At 42.5% G+C, this 23,526-nt stretch overlaps 1 protein-coding gene across 6 annotated transcripts in view; it reads right to left on the bottom strand.

Annotated features, from left to right (window-relative positions):
• MITF (melanocyte inducing transcription factor) overlaps positions 1-23,526 on the bottom strand; it is a 111,821-nt gene that overhangs the window by 23,134 nt on the left and 65,161 nt on the right. The window contains exon 1 of one of the 6 annotated variants that reach the window (XM_076346638.1): positions 8,186-8,292. The exons of the other annotated variants lie outside the window; for them this stretch is intronic. Coding sequence (XP_076202753.1) covers positions 8,186-8,248 — 63 coding nt within the window. The 5' untranslated portion in view covers positions 8,249-8,292. Of the gene's footprint in view, positions 1-8,185; positions 8,293-23,526 lie in introns of those variants that run through there. 6 annotated transcript variants of the gene reach the window in all.

Here is a 23,526-nt window from a genome sequence, read left to right as displayed (position 1 = left end):
ATGGAAGCACCATAAACAAGCTACCCCAAAACAGCAGAAGAAACTTGAATGCTACTGCTCAGACTTATAATAACCTACGCTAATTAGCCATGCATGTAGAGAAACAAACAGTTCACACAGGGGCTCTTCTTCGAAGCTATGCAAGTTTAGCCCTAAGTATCGGTATTATTTTTTTTCCCTGGCTTTGACGTCATGCTTTTTCATAAACATAAAAGGACCTTTTAAGTGATGGGCTATCAAAGTCAGATTGACAGTTCGCTCAAGGCTAATTCGCTATTCATCTTTCGTTCCAGTCGTACTAATAGACAATGGTATTTTTCTTTAGCAGTAAGGTTAAAAGTTTTTAAGTACAGAGTAAGAAATAACTGAACAAATGCCCTACGAGCCTAACGCATATCCTCTGGCAGTGGGGTGCTCTGGATAAACCCATGCGGCTACACAGTCCTATCTTCAGCTTCCAGGGGCAGCAGTCCACTGCCCTGCCCACGCAGCCACCAATCCACCCCAGGACCTGCAGCTGAACACGAAGGATTTGAAAAAGCTCTACCATGTCCTCAGCCTCCCTGGTGCTTCAGAGCCCGTTAATTCTGTCCCAACCTACAGCGGGAAGGGGCTTTCCAGTTCAGGAATGGTTGACATTGCGCTAAAGCATGTCCCAAAAGTACTTATCTGCATTTGTGCAGAGTCACGGTACTGTGCACAGTCCCTACACCTTCCAGAACTTACTTTTTCTTTCTACCCAACCCCTTGACAAAAGCTTGTACTCAAGCACAGGCATCAAAAGCTGCTCAGCTTGCACTATTTTCCGAAGTCTCTGCTGCCCAGGGAAGCACACTTAAGATAACGTTTCTAGAGAGTTTAATCTGATTTGTTGCACTAAATCGCAAGACAACACAATACAGATGTCTGCTGGGACAAGTACAGCACTTGCTTTGTCAGTCCCAAACTGCGTTATAAATTTTCTTATCACCAGTGGTAAGAGTTACGCTACCCAGATAAGTCTATTTTTCACTTAAATTTTCATCTTCCAAGTAGATAAAGTTACCAGTAAACAACTAATTTTCATAACACTTATCTTTGAATACGTTCCTTTAAAAACAAACCCTACTTGTCTGACAGAATTTGCACATTTCTTTTCCTCCACAGGCATTAGATACCACGGCTGTTCTCCCTCAGCCCTGCCAGGGCGATGGGAATGAACAAAGCCTCTCCTCTCTGCACCCATCTCCTACCCACCCTCCACGCTCCCAGGAGAGGGACCAGCAAGATTCTAAGATCCACATCTCAACTGTGCATCAAATATTATATTATTTATAAGATATACTAATACACTGAACTGACTCCACTACATGTCAAATTTTGAAACACACACTGCCTAATTGACATAGGATTTTTGTCGGCAAAACACATACTTATTTCACAAGAACATACTTTCCCCAAGATTTTGTTGTATTACATGAGATTAGTTTGTGCTATTTTTGCTACTCCATAATTGTTCCCCCCCCGACCCCCCCCTTTTTTTTTTTTAAAATGGGCTGTGCTGCCCTCTGTATGCCAGGGAAGGCAAGAGAAAAAAAAAAAGTTGTGAAACTTAAATACAGGAGCTGCATTCTTTCTCAAACTTTTAAGTTGCAGATTTCTACTTAAGTGTAACTATTCTCTGAGAATTTTAATCTTGCTGAGAAGTGCGTCCTCTTCGCTACAGGGCAACAGATTTCAGCTGTAGTTCAGAAGCTACTGTCTGCTTTTTGGTCCGTCTGTCGTCGTCCCCTTTTTTTTTTTTGGCTGGGGGGAGAATCTTTTTTCCTCTGCCCACCCTTACAGTGAATGTAACAGCTAGATAAACATTACTGCATATTTGTGTGCAGCGTAACTGCAAAGGCAAATTATATTCTAGTCAGTTTAATTCCTGACACACCACACAGTCACTTTGGCTCACAGAAAAAGGTGTATCCTTCTGGAAGTATTCTGAACAGAGCTATCCAGTAGACCACATTTTCATGTAGAGTCAACTCTTGCTACACATGGGCAACAAGCGACTGAGGAAATTAATTTACTGTCAGGTGTCTGGGCTTCAAATCAGCAGCAGCGAAGAAGATGCTCTATTGCCTTTACAGAAAAAAACGACCAGAAAAACTGTAGTCATTATACACTAGGTATGCACAGTTCTCCAAGGACGTGTCACCTTCTCACACAAGTCCAGTAGTGAACCAGAGAGAACTGCCTTTTCTGTCATTAAATTGCTCTGAAATGATGCAAAGGAGAGATTCGGGGACTGAACATTTCCTTTTAATCCAGAGCTGGTCAAACATACTTTCACATTTGAATACAAGAATATACAATTATTCTCCAAATGGAGGAGAATGTGACCTAACTATTCCCACCCTGCATGTCAGTGCAACAAGGACAGGAGAACCCACAGGATGGAAACAGCTTCACACACGTTCCGTGTTGGACAGACGTACCAGTTTCAACTACCCTTGCTCTGGCCAAGTGTGAGGCCTGACAGGCTACACAGAAGGCATCTGAGAAACTTCAGTTTGGTTCTTTGCTGTGTCACTTACTGCCATCTCGAGCTGCCTTATGAGCTCCATCACTGAAATCTGGGGGGGACTACTTTTACGAACTCAGTGCTTTCTGTTGAGACTAACTCTGTCTTTGGCCTAGAGCATCCTTTTCTGCAGTCTCTACATCAAAGACAGCCCAAATGTGCCTACTTGGGCAAATGTCCCAAGATGTACCAGTCATGGTCAGCCTGTAGATAAGCCATAAAGCAGTCTTACTTTTTGACAAAATATCTCACAAGCAAAGAGCTGTAAAACAAACCCTAAAATGAAATTCCACTACCCTGGATTTGAAACCATGAATAAAAGCTTTGACTGAATTAAGATCTAATTTTGGTCCTCAGCCCCTTCTTGCCCTTGGGGTGAAGAATAGTTCTTGTTGTTCTTCCAAATTCATGAGACAAAGTGCAAGATGACAATTTATTGGTTTGGATACACTCCTTAAGAAAAGCATCTGAATGGGGACGTGCGAGAAAAACGGAACAACTTGAAAGTGAATCCTCTGCATCTCCAGGAATCTCAACCCAACCTTTGCTGTAACATTACTAAACTGACTAGAACATTGTTTTTTGGGCATTTTGGTACTGGTAAGCAAGAAGTAATGGAAGTATCATCTGCAGAACTTTGGAAATTATTTAAGACGATGGCAAAACCAGCTAAATTTATCACACCATGGTAACAGAAGAATTTGGCTGCAAGGAACTACAGATCAAGGATGGCCAAGTGGCAGCCTACAGCCTTGATTCAGCAAAGAAACACCTGGAAGAAGGCTGTACTTTCAATTTGTATTCAGGTGCATTTTCAATTTGCTTGGTTATCAAGGTTCTGCTTACATGGGTAATACAGAATAGCACTGCCTCAGAAGTAGCGGCCCAGAACTGGTTTCATGCTCGAACAGCCTCCAATGCCAGCTCAGCAGCATCTCCACTAATCTCCACGGGCTGGCTCCATGCACAGTTAGAACTGTTACTGCATCAGGTACTCCTGCACTATGAGTCTCATGGGACAGCGATTTAAGCTCCATCCATTCATGCCATGCTGACACTGAGCTAGTAAGCTGCTTCTTGAGCTGAAGCACTGAGAAAAGCAGTATAAAGAAAACAGTTTGAGTGTACCCATATGTAACCCAGCTTAGGCCCTACAAGGCTGAGCTGGGCTGGAAAAATTGTGGATGGAGACACGCTGATTACTCAGCACGCATCCCTTGCTCTTTGGAGTATCCTGGAGAAGCAGGGGAAAGGCTTTCTCATACCTTCACTAATCTCGACATCTGACTGCTAATTCCAGTGCATACATCCAGTTCAAGTATCTGATTAGGGGAAAAACAGTTCCTGCCTATTTTCTTCCACGTCACAGCAGCAACAGTAATAACCCATATACATAGAGTAGATTTTTCCCCAGCCCTTGGGTCTGGAATCAATCAAGCAAACAATCAATGGCTTTCACTAGCTTTAAGCATACACACCGTATCAGTGAGAATTTTAGGTGTACTTCAGACTACATTCCTCAAAATCCTTGTATGATACTACACATCAGTCACAGGACTCCTGAGTAGACCCACACACTTCCTTCAATTTTAAAAACTAAAAATGTTTCCCGTTAAGGTGATCGGGGGCTCAGGAATTTAAACACAAAGCACAGCTGCGTGCTTAAGCACAAAGCATATGGCTCAAATAGTTCCTCTGTATGACGCCAACACAAGCGACTGAAACAATACTTCTGATCCTTGCTCCTCCTGTCAAGTCTTGCTGGGAATCACTCAGACTTAATTTACTAATAACTTGCTAATGATGGCAAGAACTTGGAACAGTGCTGTGTGGCAACAGAGCAATGCACCCCCACTCCCAGTGGGTATGCATGGACCAAATCCCTTTTTAGAGGCATACAGGAGAGTTCACTCTTGGGCAGGCACAGGGCAGGGAAGCCTATTGGCTTGGCCAATGTGTTTTGTGCAGTGCAATCCAGAAACTAAATGGCTAATGATTAAAATAACGGGGAACTTATACCAGAATAAAAATCAGTAATTAGCTGTGGCTTTACTACCAATCATCCTCTAGGAAAATTTCAAGTTCATAGAATCATTTAGGTTGGAAAAGACCTTTAAGATTGAGTCTAACCATAGTCGGAAGTTGATTAATTGCTGTAGGATCAAGCTTTGACCCACCAGTACTCCTGGATGACGGTAACTAGACTAACTTAGTTGTCCTGTGTTATTTATATACATATGAATTTGTCCATGCATGGGTTTGATTTGTCTGAAATAGGTAACTCCAGGAAGCAAGCACAAATGCAGCACATCTTGTGTTAAGAGTATTTCTTCAAGGTGGAACACTGCTTATTGTTTTTGCCATCTCAATTACTACTTAAAAATCGCAATGTGTTACTTGTCACATCTCCAAGTACCACTGCTTTCAAACTTCTCTTACCATCCAGGGAGAAATAAGAAAAAAAAAATATCTATTTCAGTGTGATCACAGAATAGTTTTGTATGAACAGCCTTAGATGCTGCATTATAAAAGCAAAAAATACCAAAACACACCCCACAAAAAAACAAAAAACAAAAACACCCCACCCCACCCCCCAAAACAAAACCAAACCCTCCACAAAATACCAAAGTTATAAAATTCTGAAGCACTTAATAGTTGCTTTACTCACTTGTGGTCTTTCCTGTAACTATTGAACAATTTAACATGCAATTTCATCACCAAAACTTTTGCAGATATCCAGACTACTACTGGTTTACTCATGTTCCCACAACGTTTGCATGAAGTGAAGGAAAGGCAACCAGGCCAAGTAGAAAAGCCATCAGGAACAAAACCTTAAATGAATTTGATGAGAACAAAGCCAGCTCTGAACTAGCCACACTTGAAACCCAGATGTCGGGGCAGGACTTGTCCACCCCGAGGACAGCGATCATGTCCCACCTCAGGGAGCCCTGCCTGCACAGGTCTCCTCACCCCCCAGGCCTTCCTTCGCTGCCTCTTGGTCTTCCCCACTTTTCATCTCCACCTTTTTTTATGGCAGATATCGCACCCCCATCTCTCTCACCCCCTCTGGCAAAGGTCACCACCGCTCCAGAGCCCCTGGCCATCCCCGCACGGGGGATTCACCATGGGTCCTGCCCAGAGCCAGCGCCGTGCTCACCTTCTGCCATGCTCAGGCCTAGCTGCTCAGATGGGAGCCATTTCTGCAGCCAAAACAGCTTCCCCTGCTTTCCTCCTCCCATTTGAGCTTACAGGACACAACACCCGTTTCCTAGCAAAAAGCAAATGGCTGAGAACCAGGACATGGAGTTAAGCGGTGGAGACCTCATGTCTGTGCATGCAAAGCTGAAGATGCCCCAAATCCTCCATTGGTGCAACACAAGTGACAAAAGGCCATCACGATGCCAGCAGCTCTGGGCTGCCCCGCTCCTCTGGCCCCCCGGAGCTGGGAAGGAGCATATTCCCTTTCCCAAAACCACACAGAAGGAGATTCTTCTCACCAAATACACCACTGAAACTTTCTGTGAAAGTAAAGCCAAACCACTTAATGCTTCATTTAAGCAGAGATAGGCTTGGGCACAGGGACATGCTAGAGGTTTACAGAGGACAGCTAACCAAGCGGGAGGAAGACTTTTCCCCCCACCCCCACTTTTTTTTTTTTTTTGTTGTTAATTTAAAAAGAACATTTGTTTCAAGTAAATTGCCTTAGGACTTACAGTTTATAATTACAAATAAAATACTTTTTGGTCAGTTTTCTTGGTTCAATAGAACTTTTTGTTGCTTAGACAGCTAAATGTCATGGGATTTTTAAGAAAGGTTAAAATTCTGTGTCATTTAACAATTAATGGTACCCAAAGAAAAACTACACAAAACCACATCCACTGAAGTGTTTTGCAAGGGCTACAGGCTTCAGTTGGGTCCACTGCAGCAGAAAGCCCGTTCAACACGCTAGTCCAGGGCTTCAAAGCTGCTTTTTAAAGCTGCTTCAACCCATCACTTTCAAGGATAAAAAAAACCAACAGCAGCAGCAACAAATTGTTTTCTAGGACTTTGAATACAACCAGAAAGCTGCATAAATAGGTGTCTATCCTTTCAGGCATCCTGTCATCTGAGGAGAATGACAATCAATTTGTGCCTCTTGCATTAAGAGTGGTTTATTCTCCTGAAGTTTTCTAATCCAGGTTCAAGATTCTGCAAGTCATATTCACCACAGCTTGATCCACTAAGCCTGAAAATCCTAAAGACCATAAAAAAACCTTCAATTATTTCATTAAAATATTGATCATGGGTTTCACTGCAATGCCAGGAAGAGCCCTCCTACCACCCAACTCAGAGCAATCCAAATAACCGGCCGGACAATGGCTTAACTCATTCTCAAAGACATTTTCCCACATGCAGCATTCAAACGTTAAGCAACGGCATCACATTTTTGCCCCCTAAGGATGTCAGGGGCCTGAAGTAGCTTCGCATGAGAAGTTCAGTCCTCCTGCTTTCTGAAGCCTCTCTAGTCCTCCAAGATGGAACAGCTACCTCATTTGAAATATAATCAAAATTAAGTTGATTGGGTTGTGATATATCATTCCCCATAGAGCCACTGTGAATTTAGTAATAGATAAATCTATTCAGTAACTTCTCCAGCCACCATCCTCCCCTTCCCTCCATCTGTTCTAGATCATATTTGCTCCTCTTTCTTTTAGTCCATAACCCAAGAAGGCTGGCCAGAAGAACACTGACCAGAAAGCCCAAAGGCAGAAAAAAGGTGAAGAGTTACTTGTATTGACCAGGGAATGACAGGCAGGATGAGTTGATTCCAGCATTTTACCTTAGGACATAGCCAACGCAAGGAAACGACATCAGTTAGCACAATAAAACTCCCTGGTTACTTAACTCATCCAAAAAACCCTCTGAACTTGAAAACCAAGGCAGGTACGAGAAAGTTATTTAAGATCTGGCATCATGACTGCAGTGTAAGTGGATCCAACAGTCATCTTCAAGCACAAATAGTTATGAAAAAGAAAAGGCACATTGTACAGAATGAACATCATTTATACAACTAGGGGTTGTTTTGCCCATCACCAAAAATTCCTCTGCGTAACGTGACTTTTTATTCAAGGGAAAGACATGAAGCAGACAAAAAGAACAAAGTTTTTGTGGATTAGTATTTAAAAACTGTGCCTTAGCTATAGAAGCACATGACAACTGTATCTAAGGAAATTAAAGAGAGGTTAGCCAAATTCGCTTAAGGCGACAGGAATTGATGTAATTTGCAGGTTAGTGGCATACTAGCTGCCATTCCACAAGTGTAGCTTTCAGACAGGATTCAGTCCTTTGAACTCCTGCTTTTTTTTGTTAGGAAACCAGCATTTCAGCTGTTTACTTCTAACACACATGCCATAAATTTTTATTTTATACAGTTACTGAGAGAATACCAAAAAGCATTGCAACATTTTAGGACAGACAAGTAATTGACTCCATAAAATGTCAGACACAAATCTTTTGCTATGATTTCACCTATCCCAGGTGCTTCAGAGCGTAAATATTTTATGACTAACAGGCAACAATATCAGCCACACAACTGCATCTGACAGGCAAGTTTGAGTTATGGTACTGCCACGGTGAAAAGCTTAATTCAAGCACCTCATATTTATGTCCACTTCTGCCATCCTCCCCTCTCATAAGGAAGCTGGGCAGCACTTTCATCGGCACTAGAGGGTTTGAGATTGCTCACAGTAGGACACGAATGGCTCCTCCTCACAGGAACTGTCGAAGATAGACACAAAGTTGCTTCCAAAAGCTCTCTTGCAAGACCTGGTGTAGAGACGTGAACTCAAGAGAGAGCAGAGTCATAGGACTACAGACATTTCAGCTGCCCAAGAACCCAAAGGCAGTACAGACGGTCTGAAGCCATCTCTGCTCCCAGCTTCCCCTTGCAAAGCCTTTCACAGCCCCAGCACAATCGTCCACCCTTCCTACAGCCCAAGCAACAACAACGCAAGATTTACCAGACCACTCTAACACAGTTCACTATCGACTTGAAAAAGTCACTTTAGAGAGGTAAAAGTATTTGTCCAACCTTATCTTCCTCCTAAGGTTGCCAAGCATGGTGTTAGCCAGTGCCAGCTTCAACTTGCAGTCACATATTTAGAGCCTAAGCAAGACTATCAGTTACATTTCACAGGGGTTACTAATCCAGCCACCGTTCCAGCCCTCAGTAACCCCTGCTAGACCTGCACGACAGAGCATTTCACTTCTAGGTCTCCGGTTCACCGCAAGCCTGCTGGAAAAACTGGTGTCTTGAATGACTTCATTCTACTGCATTTCCCACGGCAGGGAAGAGGTGCAGAATACCGACCCTTCTCCCCAGCAGGGCCTTGACAGGCCAGACTATTACTTAAAGCACATCAACTTTCACCTGTGCAAATGACTTAGAGATACTGGATATATTTGTAGAGCCCACACCTGAGACAGTACGCACTTTGCTGTAGAACAGGAGCAACATGAGTTTCCTCAAGTCCTGCAATGCCCTGAGGAGGCAGTTTCCACATGTTAGAAGAAGGGTCCTTCTCCACGCCTGGTTTTGCTTGTGTTGCTCATTTATCAAATGTGAAGAACGCAAATAGGATTGGGTAAAAATAGTGGCATATTTCATAGAAAATTAACAAAGGAGGAAACAGAAATCAGTTTTATACAAGGTGTTGAGTAAAAAGTAACCAGAACTAAGCTTAAAACAGAAGGAGAGACAGTACAGGCTGACTTTAAAATAAAAATCCTTATTACCAACTCGCTAGAGACATGGATTTACCCACACACAGAATGGGACAGGTCGTTTGCTTGTCCAGACTTCAGTAAATAAAATTCAAGAAGCTTCGAGTCCCCATGCCAAAAGCAGATTTCAGTGCAGTAAATCTACTTCACCCCTGCATGGACTTGTCTTAATGTGTGTCATGCAACACTGACTTTTCATGGGTGAAATTTAAGCTAAAATAGGCTATTTTGCCCAAACTGTAAATAAAATGTACAGAAAGGGAAAAAAACCCAACCCTTTACTTTCATAAATTTTAAAAACCCATACCCTCAACACTGGTCTCATTTGTCACCATGAGGTTTGTGAAAGGTTGCTCAATTTTATAGCATATGAGATGCAGTTTTGAGCCAAGATAGCTTCAAATGCTAAGGAACGTAATCTTTACCCCTTTGGGGCTAAGCAAGAAGTGAGTTTGATTTAAAAGTCTTTCAAATCCACAACACTAGCTTGTGAGAAAGAATTGGTGTTCAGCATATTGCCTGTAGGCTACTGAAGTACTTATTTACAAAATTTCAGCATTCAGCACTGAAACACAAGATAGGGAGAGAATCATAGAACCATTAAGGTTGGAAAAGACCTCTAAGATCATCGAGTCCAACTGTCGACCCAATACCACCATGTCCACTAAACCATGTCCCTAAGCGCCTCATCTACACGTCTTCTAAATACTTCCAGGGATGGGGACTCAACCACTTCCTTGGGCAGCCTGTTCCAATGTTTAACCACTGAGATGATGAGAGAGATGTAAAGACGGCACTAGATCAAAATATATCAAACACCCAAAAGCCACAAACAGAAACAGTTGTATCCTTCTCTTTTTTTAAATAAAAACTATTTGTAAACTTAATCCAAGAGTTGCATTTATTATATTCAAGGAGGGGGGAAAAAACCACAACAAACCTACTTTGGAGGCACACTGCACATCAGAAGGGCATCTACACTTGTTGCATACTTAGTCTAAAAATGATCTAGGTGAAAGACTGCTACGCTCATTGTTCACATAATTACATGGGGACTGCGAGGTTGGCAGAGTGCTCTCAAGGTCACTTACAAAGCACATATCAAGAACATGCCACTAATCACGACCCAAATGTGACAACAGAAAACAAATACACGAAACGCAACCAGTGTCACGCAGTGCAGGCTGGAACAGCTTAGCCTGTGCGTCTACTGAAAAGCCTTCCTACCAAAACTTTTAAAGAAGCATCCAAAAATAAGAGTGAAAATAATTTCAAAAGGACCATTTATTTTAACAAACCACTTGGCAACACACTGGTTACAGCACAAAGGACACTCGTTCTGGAACACGCCTGTTCTGAAGCTATCCGCTTTACGACTAATACACAGCGCCATGAGAAAAAGTTAGCAAGAGAATGAAGATTTTGTTAATTCAAAACAGTTTTACGCTGTTAACATGTCCTGAGCTTCTACATGTCACAGTTAATAAAGAATTAGAAAGACTTTGCCGGGCTCTACACCACTTTGCCTACAGCCAATGTCATCTCATGTCAGCCCCAATATGGAAGGTTTGAATAAGCAGAAGAATAAAGCAGTCTAGATACATCCATTTTATTCACACTACTAATATGATCATTAGACACAGCCTAAAATAATAATAAATCGCTGACTTCATTTAAGTGAAGGAAATGCAAGCTAGCTTACCACCGAACTGCTTGATTTTTATCCTTCTGCTCAACGAGCTGTGATGTTATTTATGACTGTATTAAAACCTACTGAGTTGTAATAAAACAGTTTCAGTACCTCAGAGTGCTTGATCATCATGTTCTCTAATGTAAGATAATCCAAGTCACCTTCATGCAAACTCAACTGGCTACGATCTGAAGCATTCTGCTAAATACCAGAATTGGGATTTTCTGGGGGGGGGGGTTTGCAAGCCACAAAGGTGGGTATACTCCTTGTACAGGGTGGCAAGCCACCACTCTGGAGGAGAATTAACCCAGGGGGCCAAACTGATGCCACAGAGCATCAAAACTGAAAGACAACGGTGTCAGGGTTACTTTTGAATGGTGGTGGCTCTTCCTAGGGAGTAGAGTGCTAATGTCTGACTCTTCCATTAAGCAACATTACATCTTTTATTTCCTGACATCTTACTCACAAAGTAGGTGCTACAGCAGACATCACAGTAGCCACAAAAGATTAAAGGTAACAACAGTAAGAAATTAAGTATGTTTATTCCACTCTAATTTTAAACCCAGAAACCATAATGAAACTTAGTGTTTTAGTTATTTCTTAGCTAAATGAATGCTCCCATAATAGTTTGCCAACACAGACGTATTTAAGGCAAATAGCCATTAGGTTGCGTGACCTCACCTCTACACCCCATGATCTTATTCCCACAACAGTCAGACAGTAGCTATCGTCTGGCTCTCAGAAAAAACAAGACTAGCATCGGCTCATTTATTAAAGAAGGATGCCAACATTTCAGCCCTTTTAAGATCTCGGGTCTTACATACATAGAGACATAGCATCACGATCTATTTTATACTTACAAAAACAACATCCAGCCGCTCAGCCATTTTTGTAACCTTCTCCACACCTGCCCCTCCATGTCTTCCAGAGATGAGCTGTTGAAAACCCTTCTCCTCACGTTATTTCACATATGGTAAGCAAATAATTAGTTACACTGTGAAACGAGAAGCTCCTTGGCCACATAAGTGACCCTTGATAAGGCCTGAGGATGGGGCACTTGCAGGACCATCACCTGAACCAGTGAAATCTTTTGACAAAACATGAGTTAGCTGTCAGTAGCCCTGTTTATATTGCAGTCGTAACAAAAAACTGCAGTCAGGATCATTACTTCAACAGATATTGCACAAGCATGTTCCTTATCGTGAAAACTTAAAGACTGTGAAAAACAGGTTATATGAAAAGATAGTCTAAACTTCTGCCGTGGTGCTCTTCCAGCATATACACGTACCCTGGCACAGCAGCATTTTCGGCACACAAGCACATACAAGACCTCCAGCCTGCAAGGGACTACAAGCTCTTGATTCTTTACTGCGTAGGGTCCTACCAAGGTTGGGGTTAGGGCTCTTTCTGCAGGACTGGAATCACATTTTATTACATGACACCAAACAAACTCCACCTTCCCAAACAGCTTACAGAAAACTCTTTTCAACGGTTTCATCTGAACTTCAAAAAAGCACCAGTCAACAACTCACCAGGAGAGGCACATTCACAAAACACAAAGAAGAGTGTGTGTTATCATTCCAGTTCTCCAAAGGTTAGTTGCAAATGCAATTCGCCAAGAAATTCAGAAGTAATAGTTTTGTCAGAAGATCAAAACGTCTTTTGAGAAGGAAATTCAAGGCCTCCAGGCTTGGTCTCAGAAGAATCCTATTTTAAACCGCACTTGACCCACACTAATGTAACCCTTCAAACGCTATTACAAGAACAGAACTATGTTCACAAGGGGAAATAGGCATAGTATCTTCCACTAAAGCCGTATTTATTTACGTAAAAAAATCACGCATCTCCTTTTAACACTGAAAAAATACAAACAACATGACGTATTTTACAACATCCTTCTCATCACTGACTGATATACACAAAGTTTTAGCTACCCAAGAAATAGTATGGGAACATAACACAATTCAAGGCAACCAGATGCTAGAGTTAGAAGGATGCAATTAGAGATTTGATGTGGATTAACTAGATCTTAACTCAGTCTTCCCCACCTTCCTCACCCTTTTTTAAACCTCAAGTATAAACCCATTTTAGCATGTCACTACTTTACAGGATGGAATAAGTATGTTTAGAGGTCTTAATACTTCAAAAATGCAAATAAGCTCACACTGAAGAGAGTTTATTTTAAATCAAAGTTTGAACAGAGGAAAAAAGTAAAAGTTTGGGGTTTTTTAACATTTGCTAGGAGCCAGAGGAGATGCCAGTACATCCACGATAGCAAAACCCAACTGTTGTTGGGTTTGACAATGGCAGATGTAGTTGCAGCTGGTCCCAAGGACACCACAGCTAGCTGTGCATCCTCAAGCAGCGTGGTGCAAGATGTGGGACCCCGTAGGGGAACGGTTCAGAACACTATATGCATTTCAAGCCATTGATGTCAGACCAGCTCTAGTCTGCTCTCACAGACTGAACTCCCAGTAGTGGCTGGATAACACGAGGTCTTCTCATGTAATTTCCTCTGACAAGAATCTAATTAGTACTCATCAACAGCACTGGGCAAAAATAAGCTAACATATAATAAGTGGGGGCAACTGGGAATTTATTTCAAAATCGCATTGCTGCTCCACACTAAAGGCAGAGCTGGCCTGAGAAGGTGTCGATGCTGATGTCTGGCTGCTCGTTATGCCCTACCACGTCAGCTCGCTGCTCTTACCCCTCAGTTATGCAGCTACAGCTGTTCTGCAGGGCTACATTGACCCAAGCAACCAAACCCACTAAGCTGATTAAAAAAAAGTCACCTGTCCAAAAACAGGCTTTTTTTTTTTAAATCTCAAACTGCCTCAGTAGTCCCACATACTTTTTAGTGTGACCCCACAAATGCATGTATTGGTGCAACCATGGGGGCAGTAACTACCAGGGCTGCAAGGGACATCATCATCACCTTCGCTGCCACAGTCAACGTATCACAGAACCATACCCAAAAAATAAAAAGTGGGCACAAATAAGTAATTGATTGAGTAACAGCCGAAGCTGCTTCTGCCTTACCCCATCTGGTGGCCTGTTGCTTATATACAGCTGGTAGCAATAGCTATTTAGGCATGTTTTCTGGAATTGCAGCTACTAGAGAAGAAAATGCAAAGTTGGATTAACTGTGTTCCTCTAATAGTTATCTGTCATTATTCCCTGGGTACCGTAGCAGTCAGCACATTCCTCACTCCACATCCAAAGCGGAGTGTCTAGACACTGTGTGCTCAGATCACACAGAGCCATCAAGACCTGACTCAGTCCTCGCAGCCTACCGCCTTTAACCAAAGCAGATAAATGGAATTAATAGATTTTCTTGGGGAAGGTGCAACTTCAGAAAGAAGGGTTTTCTAAGGATAAGTCCTGGGAACAGGCAGAAGCCATTTGGTATAGAGCCACCACTTATTCAATAAGCGGCACTCTAGAGCAGAAGGCACCACTTTTCTTCCCTCAAAAAGCCAATGTACATTAGGCACAGGATAAACTCTTTTGAAGAGCCACAGTAGCATGATTAAATACTATTTTTCCTTTTACATAGCAAACCATACAGGGCTGAACCCTTAAGGAATATATGAACTTTCATGTGAATGGAGCCCATTAACTACCGCGCAATGAATGGTGCCCGTGGTCCAGAATTAATTTCCTTTTAGACAGCAAAGAGGATAGAAAGCTTACGATTGCTACACACAAGTGCTGACTCATTCAAGGTCATTTTACTCCTTCCCTGAACAAATTGTTTCTTTGAGACCCAGGCTACAGTGGTATTTCAGAAGAGTATAGTTTTGGTGGGAGTCAGGAAGTAGAATTTTAAAATAGTCAAGTAAATAGCATAGTAAAATAGTATTAGACTGCTGAAAGGAAGACTTTTCCATTCATGAGTTATGATAATACAGATTGCCATATTTTTTTAAACCTAAGTCTCACTTCTCAGAATTTTCTGTTTAACAAGACAAGAATTAACTTTAAAGCACTGTTTAACAAGGCAGGAATTAACTTTAAAGCAGTTCCTGAAATGCTAGCAGAGCACCATATTGCTTCAACAGAACAGCCCTACTTCGCATGAGGCTGTAGCAGCACTAAGAGCAGCTCTGCCCCCCCAGCAAAACCAAGCTGTCTCACCAAAAGCAGTTTTATCAGTCAGCTGCTGTCAGGACAGTGATGCTGGCTAAGGGCAACGGCTCTCTGGATCGCTGATACCGGTAAACTGGAATAAGTCTTTCCTGAGAATATCATCCCCTCTAGCCAGGGCTCCCCAAACCCAGAAGAAACAAAAAACCCACATGCCTGAATTAAAACAAAACAAAACAAACAAACCACAAGCAGAGAGAAGTCACAGCCTTAGGTAGCTAGAAGTAGTCGTCTTAAAGACCGGTTTAGTGTGCTGCCTATAGGTCCTTGACAGGACCTTTATAAGACCTGGGATAGGCAGATAGGCTGTTTTCTACACCTCAGTTTCGAAATGTGTTCCTTTCAAGGAAAGAGAGTTTCCATTAGTTGCTTGTTTATATTCTCCTCTGAAAAGAACAGAAAGTTTTAATTGATAGCCAACCATTAAGTCCACAAACTGAATTTTGATGGTTCCAACCAGGAATTTCCTGGTGATATTTAGGAAGGAAGCCCGAAATACAAGCTTTGATTCACCTCCCTTGACATACAAACTTCCTCTCAAATTCATAAATTAATTTTGATTCCAGGTCAGAATAACTTCTGGTTCAATACCACTACCGGCATATTTTAATATAGCAGTTTACTGCAAGGCCTTTTCAGTGTAACTAGGGAAGAAAAAGAAACGTCAGCGTTAGGGAGGAAAAATACTCTGAAACTCACGCTTCGGATTTTCTGGAGCTTGCAATGAACCCTGAGACCTTTTAAAGATGCTTAGGTGCCTGACGGCTGCTGAGACTCCAAGCTCAGCTCCAGCGATGGCTCCCAACACCGCCGTACATCCAGCATCTGTAGCACTCATGGCCTGTGGTGCTTTTTGGCAAGCAGATCTGCCACTCTCTGTGTTCAAAAGGAGAGGATAGATAGATACAGGGAGTACATTGCTCCAAGACGGAAAAACAGCTCTTTGAAACACTGGTTTCTTTAAATGCACAAGACATGTTCCTGCTGATGTCAATGCATTCATTTGGAGATACAACACAGATTCCAGCCAAGTCGGTAACAAAAATGCTGTTGTCAGAAGCCAGGGCTTCAAGTAGGTGGGTTGCCTGAAAACACCTAATGGCTTCTGGGTTATGCAAGCCACATTAATTTAGAAATACAGTAATATTTACTACTTTTTTCCGGAAGGCCATCACATACTTCTTCAAATGATTATTCTTTCACTAGCTCACACTGTCTACAAAAATCAGGATTTGTAGCGCAAAGCAGGAAGGGGGATATAATTTAACACAATACAGTTGTGTCTTACATAGCTTTGAGGATAGGGAATGTTCAATGGAAAACATGCTCCAGTTTTATCACTTAAGTTTTTTTAGCACTCCAGTCTTACTTGCTGAACAGGTTTATTACTTCTACTGGACGCCAGTAACAGGTTTATTTAAAAGAGGCAGCCTGCCTTTCACAGACTTTCTAGCAGTAATTGTTTTTTCTTATGTAATAACTATTACATACAGCATTTAACTGGTTAATGGCTTTAAGATACCTCTGGGACATTAGCTGGTGAAAATAAAATACAATAACACAAGCAAACACCACGATTAAAATAATGTGTCAGAACAGTTTTTAACACCTGAGTATTAGCCTTCATCAGAGAAAGGCGACTTCCCCGGCAGCTGAGAGCTTTCCCGAGAAATACACACACTCTTGGAAGCCGTCATGCCATCTGCTGAGAGATTATGAAAGTGCAGCGCAATGAATGACATACCTGAATGAGTTCTCAGTGCTTCTGAGCATAGTTTAATTACTGCAATATTGATGTTGAAATGCGTGCTGCTCATGATCAAGTTGAAAAGGAAAAAAAATCCTCTTGAATTGTGTAAGTTACCCAAGAATTTTCAAAGAACTATCTGGAACTTCAGCTACTGATATTCAGCAAGTCGAAGACACTAAGTCACAGAGGTCCGTAACAAAATATTGGTCCAGTATGTTGAAGAGATAAGAATATGATGTGGGAAACCCAAACTATTAACTTGGCATGGACATTCTAACTTTGCAAAAACACTGGAATTAAATAGTTGTGTTTGGTTCCCCCCCTCCCCCCCTCCTTTTTTTTTTTTTTAAAAAGATACTCAATTTTCTGCTCCACATCATTACAAGCTGGAAAAAACATATCTAGTTCTAAGCCAAGTTAAACTGTAAAAGCTTATTAACAAGACTCAAAATAATAAACAAGCGGGTAAGTGGCATCCAGTGGAAGTGCTTCTAGTGACAGCCTGCAGGGTTGAGCTGTTACCCCAAAACCCCAGCACGCTCTCTGCAAGTGTTCGGAGGCAGCAAGGTATTTTTGTAGTTGGTAACAGAAGAATTGCTGAGAACTAAAGATTGGCAGAGTAATATTTCCACAAAGGCTATCACGTTTGTTTGTTTGGTTTTTTTAAATTTACCAATCTGCCAAGCATATAAAAGCAGACACAGAGTTGTGCTGGGTCACAGCGGCAAGTAACAAACACAAGCTCCCCCAGAATAAGCACCATCCCAGGGGATGCAAAGGGGATGTATGGAAGATGAGCGAGGAGGATGTTTTTTCTTATTTGCACTGAAACACTATATCAACTCTGCCCCAGACGATACTGATGAGTTAGATGATGTTCAGAAAAAGTCTTCTAAGGGATTCAAGATCTGGCAAGCCTACCATAAGCGGAAGGCTAGCACAGCCTGCTTTTTCCTCTAGCCCACAACAGTTCAGAAGTGTTGCAATCTGAGTCTGACATTAATTATTAAAGGAAGATTTAAAGAGTTAAGCTACTATTACTGTAAGTCAGACAGACAGACCTAACCAGATCCGCTGGCCAGCAACTGTTGATGTAACAAATTCAAACTGGATGCTGCCATACAGAGATATTCTCCCAGAAGAGTGCAAAGGCAGCAGTGTATTGATCCAGATCTAGCCTGATCCTCTCATTTAACTTCTGAGTAACGCTATTCCTATCTATAAAGAAAAAGAAAGAACGCTGCATGAATATTTTCCTAAGCAAATACAAACCAGATGCGTTCTGTCCTCAATTCAGGGACAATTTCCACTACAAGCACTGAAGAGATGCGTTATTAAAATGGATCATTTTGCTCAAAGAACAAGACATGAAGCTGGCTCTCATTTCCGAGAGATAAAGGGTTAAAGCAGTTACCTATTTCCTCAACTAGACAACTACTACTATTGTAAAGTCTGTATTCAGCTGAATTCCATCAGGCCATGCTTTCTTAACACAATCTGACATGTACCTCTTCAAGAACTTGGATTTTTTTTCCTCCTCTCTACCTCTCAGTAGTAGACACTAGAAATAAATAATCCAAATAAGCCAAGCAATAATCCAAACGCAAAGTAATATTTAATTATCAAGTTGGGGAGACAGATGACAGGACTGAATAATTTCTTTTTTTAAAAAAAAACAAAACAAAACACACTCACCAGGTCCTTTACAGACAACACAATACTGTTTTTTGTTTCAAGTTCATAACTTGGCTCTTAAAGTAGTTGATAATGAACCAGCAGGCATTATTTTAAATCAACCAGTTTTATTAAATGAGCCAGAAAGGAAAGAGGCAGGGCTAATTACCAACATTCCTTGATGAATTACCTAGCGGTGTGTGGTAAATCTCCGGGCGTCTTTGTCTTTATCCCCAAATTTATCCCTTACTTATTTCTCAAGAGGTTAAAGGACATGGGGCTAATTAAGGAACCAATCCAATGACAGACAGAATCATTCAAGGTAAGGCTGGTTTTTACTCTTTCAAGCTTTTGCATCTCTGCCTGGTACTTCTTAATCTAATTTAAAAAAAAAAAAATTACTGCTGGGGAGGGGGAGGAAAAGTGCTAATCTTGTCACGGTCAGGCAGGTTGAAATTGCCATGCAGTGCTGGGCAAAATGCTACATATTTGTAACTTAGCCAATAAGAAATTCCTTAAGCCTCTCTTGAATGGCAGGAATGTCTCCAGCTTGTCACTTTGAATTCATTCACTACACAGGTTCAGCGTCTCGGAGAATAATGCTGCCAAACTAGCTGAAGAACTGAAATATTTGCGAGTACACATAATACCGAAAGATTACTTTAAGCAGATCTACATTTTCACATTTAAAATTTAACATCTATCAAAGGTGTCAGCAGAGGCCTCCCTAGACCTCTACCCAACCCCCCCCACTCTCCAGCACCGCGTGTGGCTCCGGGCACTATTTTCTGCCGAATTAAGCTGTGGAAGCAACAAGCACAACTGCAACGATGCACTGACCCTCTTCATACGTCCTTGGCTCAACCAGGAAAGTGGAATAAGGTGGTTTTTAAATTAACGTTGACTGGAAAAGGGCTCAATACAAGCTGTTAAAATCTGCTAGCTGGTGGGCTGCAGAGCCTCAGCAATGCTTTTAATACCCACAACTATGGGCACCTACAAATCATTGGGAAGATTAACTCATCTTCTGCAGCTCTGAAACAGCCACTGACACGTGGTGAACCACCATTTTCCCAAGGTCTGGTAACTCAGCCATCAGATAAGACGGCTAGACTATGGGGGCTGGGGGGGGGGGGGGGGGGCGGAAAGTGCTCTGAAGCTGTTAACAGAACAAACTTAGCAAGCTCTCCTAAACTTTGGATGTTACCATGCCAGCAGGAAGACAGTAAATCCTCAAGACCACCAACTAGGGTATACAGCACCAAGAACCTTCTAAAAGGAGATCAGAGCTCAGACCTCCAGATGCCTGTATCGTTTTGTGCGAATATATCCTTATTTCCTCCGTGTCAAACATGTTATTTCGAACTACCAGGAAACTACTGTGAACTTGCAGGACAACAGCTCTACGATAAGGAGCAGTTTCTCAGCTACCTTCCCGCTCTCCCAGTTACCTGTGCACCCTGCTCACAGTATCATTTGCCCAGGAAATACCCTGGCCCCCTCCAGCAGCATAATTCAGTAGCAGCACAGTTTGTCCCTCCACTTTGGGAGCTGTATTTTATGTCACAGTGACCACAGCTGAAGAGCCAAGATGGAAAGATCAGACATCTTCATCAGCAACAGCATTTCTCTCAAGAGCTGGGCAACACATGTATTTGCATCCATAGGAAAAGGACATCTGGGATGAAGGGTGAAAGCAGTGCTTTGCACTAGCAGTCAAGCAGTCAGATACTTGTACACAGAAGCATGTTGCCCCCTTGAATTCCATGCATTTTTAATGTCTAATAACCTAGGTGTTAAGCAAGAGTTTACATTTTACCGCTATTACTAACTACAGACACCTAGCACCAGTGCTTGTTTTGGAACAGCTTTCAACCCACTAAGCAAGCAAAAGATTTAAGGCCTGAGAGATACTTTTACTTATGTGAAGGCTTAGGAGACAAGGCAGTTCTGTAGTTAAATGCAAGTTTTTCTTTATGAAGAATTTGCTGTAGGTTTAAGTTATGTATACCAGAGTCACTGAGCGTAAGTAACCTTAGTTTAAATGTTCTATCTGTAGTTCACCAAGACTCGGTCTGGCAAATCACTTTCTAAGTTCTCAATTGCAAATACACGCCATGCTTACATACATACTGGCACACACTACTATCTACCATTGTCAGGTTAGATTAAATTAGCTTTTAATCAGATAAGCGTGTCCACAAACACACATTTGCTGTAGCAGATGCTACCACGCATTTATCTTGACATCCCATTGTTCCTGTTCTTCAGAACCGTGAGTTAAGTCCTCTATACAATGAAGTTTTATGGTAATTATTACACCAAGAATACTCTTGCTAACTGCACAGCCTTCCCTGCTAGGCAGGACTGCATTACCACCACAGGTCACTCTTTGTAATAAGCACACTGGGAAAGGACTAGGAGGAGGTATTTTTTTGATATATGTCCATAGTCATTAACATCACTCAGGAGGCATGCTTGGCATTTCAAAAACGAAGAAATACAGGGTATCTGATGCAAAGAGCTTATCGTGGTGGCGCATTTAAAATCTGAATGAACAATGACACGAGGGTGAAGGCAAGAGGCCAGCCTGGTCGCCTACACCCTTCCAAGCAGCGCGGCTGCAGCGCTGCACTCTGTCAACTCGGAAAAAGTTGCTGTAAGGGGAAAGATGAGCATGAACTACAGCAATGGGACAGCATTAAGGAAGAGACAAATGGACCCGCTCTAGTATCAGCAGTGATCAGCCCACGGTACTGTCATGAGATGGGCAAAAGCTCTTGGAATAATAAAGCAAGAACGGAAATCCAATAAACAGTATCTGGTTCTAGGCTTTGAAAATAAGAGGTTTCAGCTTGTTTAGGACCCCAGGTGAAAGAACAAAGGCCACAATGACAAGACGTGGCAGTAAAGAGCTGTATTTCTAGCACCAAAAGAGCAGTTAACATCTACCATGAAGACACCAACCTAGGCAGTGCGGCAGAGGGAATCTTAAGTGGGGTCCTTAGTGGCAGAGAAATTTTTAAGTGTCCAGCATATTATAAAAATTATTGTATGCAAACACACTATTAACAATCTGTTAATAACAAATATAAAAAATGTTTTTGTAGCCTATATTTCCATACATATGTTTTTATATACAGGTCACATTTTGGGGTGAACTGCCCCGTTACCAAGAGCAGATGCTATGCAGGAGCACAGAGAGGAGAGATCTCACTCTGCAGATCAACACAGCAGGACCCGCCTTGTCCAGATCCCCTGGAGCAAGGCAACTGTTTGCTCGCTCTCCAGAAACAAGGATAAAGGGGACGTTAGCATCCTGAAAGGGACCTGGTATATCATCCGCTGGTCAGGAGACCTGTTTATATCTCATTACCCACAAAGCATTTGTGCAGCATCCAAAAAGACATCTGCACCACTGCAGGAACACGCCAGTCCATGCAGCAGACACCCACTGCGGGTTCCCACCCCAGCCCTCGAGGCTGTACTTTGCAGCAGCATCCGATGTGGCTCTCCTATCTCAGCACCTGTGCCAAATGGGAGTTACATTCTTAAATCCCCAATGGCAAGCAAAGAGGGAGGAAGAGAGGCATCAGAAGCCCAGCAGATTTCTTACTGTGCTATTCACTTGGTGTGACAACACTCAGGAGGAAGGGGAGGTAAACCAACCGCATCCTCGGGAGCGTTAGCATGCAGCAGCAAGGACAGACTGGGAGAGGGACCACACCATTTCACCACAACACATCCAGTTTAGGCTTCCATCAACCCTTGTGCTGTGGCCCGGTGCCATCACATTAAAAACACGACAGCACAAGTGTCGCATCCATGCACCAACTGAGGAACACCAACAAATAACACGGAGGGGCAGAGGGAAGAAGTGTTCACCCTCAGTTTTCCACCTTCCATCTGCTTAGTGAGACACGCAGAGGGCTGGATGTCAGCTGCCCACCGGTAACGTTTTCAGTTCTGCAAGAATTGGTAATGTTTTCAAAGGAACTGATTGGCAATTCTGTGGGCCAAAGCTGGCCCTGAGCCTCCTTTCCTGACTCCTGAGGATGCTCCAGTGCATGTTCTCCCATGGAGGATATAAGCCTGCTCACGCCAGTCGCAGGTTCTGCAATGCCACATTGCGTTTTGGGCAGGCAGGTCCAAAGTACTTAGCGGATTGTGTTATGCTTGTTCTGAACAGTAAACTTTATCCAGAAATCAGGCAAAACAATACAAGCTGCACAGCATAGCTACAATTCAATTTTTGTAATGTCTCTCAATGAGCAAACTGTTGAGTCGCCACTCCTCTACCAGCCCACTTCTCTGAATTGCTGCAGTAAGTTTACTTTCTGGACCAGTCCAGAAGACTTCTGTCCATAAGACTACTTTAAGACAAGTGCGGGGGGGGGGGGGGGAGGGGGGGGGAGAGCGCGCGCGCACACGCAATCCTGAAAGGCAAGCCTCAATCAACATCTCAGGTCTGCCTAATTCTATCAGCAGAACTTCTCAAAGACTAACCCAAAAAAACAAGTAGAGGATCTTGCAAGCTTTGCTTGTGAGAATAAAGCACAATGGCTGGTAATTTCAGCCTTTAGAGTGATTCCTTAGGTTTTTTTACCCTGGATCTTTTAGATGTTTTAGATGAAGGAAAACCCTTTTCCTTCTGTGTCTCTTAAAAGCATGTAAAGGGTAGTGAGCCCCATACCCGTACTGCTACAGTGCAGCTTCGGTGAAGGAGCCAGAGGAACATTACATAAAACTCTGGTCATACAAGTCAGCGTTTCTGCCTGCTGAACAACAACAAAAAATCCTAAAATCAGCTGCCTGGACTGACACAGAAGATTGAAAAGTATCCTACAGATGAGGCTAGGGTATCACTGCCTGTCAGAAAGGCAGGGAGTTGTCCTGCTGCTGCCCGCAGCTTGGCAGGCGGGAGATCACTCTACAAGAATCCTGCAAGTT

This window comes from Aptenodytes patagonicus, chromosome 8 (genome assembly GCF_965638725.1).
Source record: "Aptenodytes patagonicus chromosome 8, bAptPat1.pri.cur, whole genome shotgun sequence".
Classification (NCBI taxonomy): Eukaryota; Metazoa; Chordata; class Aves; order Sphenisciformes; family Spheniscidae; genus Aptenodytes; species Aptenodytes patagonicus.
The sequence above is the reverse complement of the archived record's forward strand: the minus strand, read 5'-3'. Positions and strand labels throughout refer to the sequence as shown.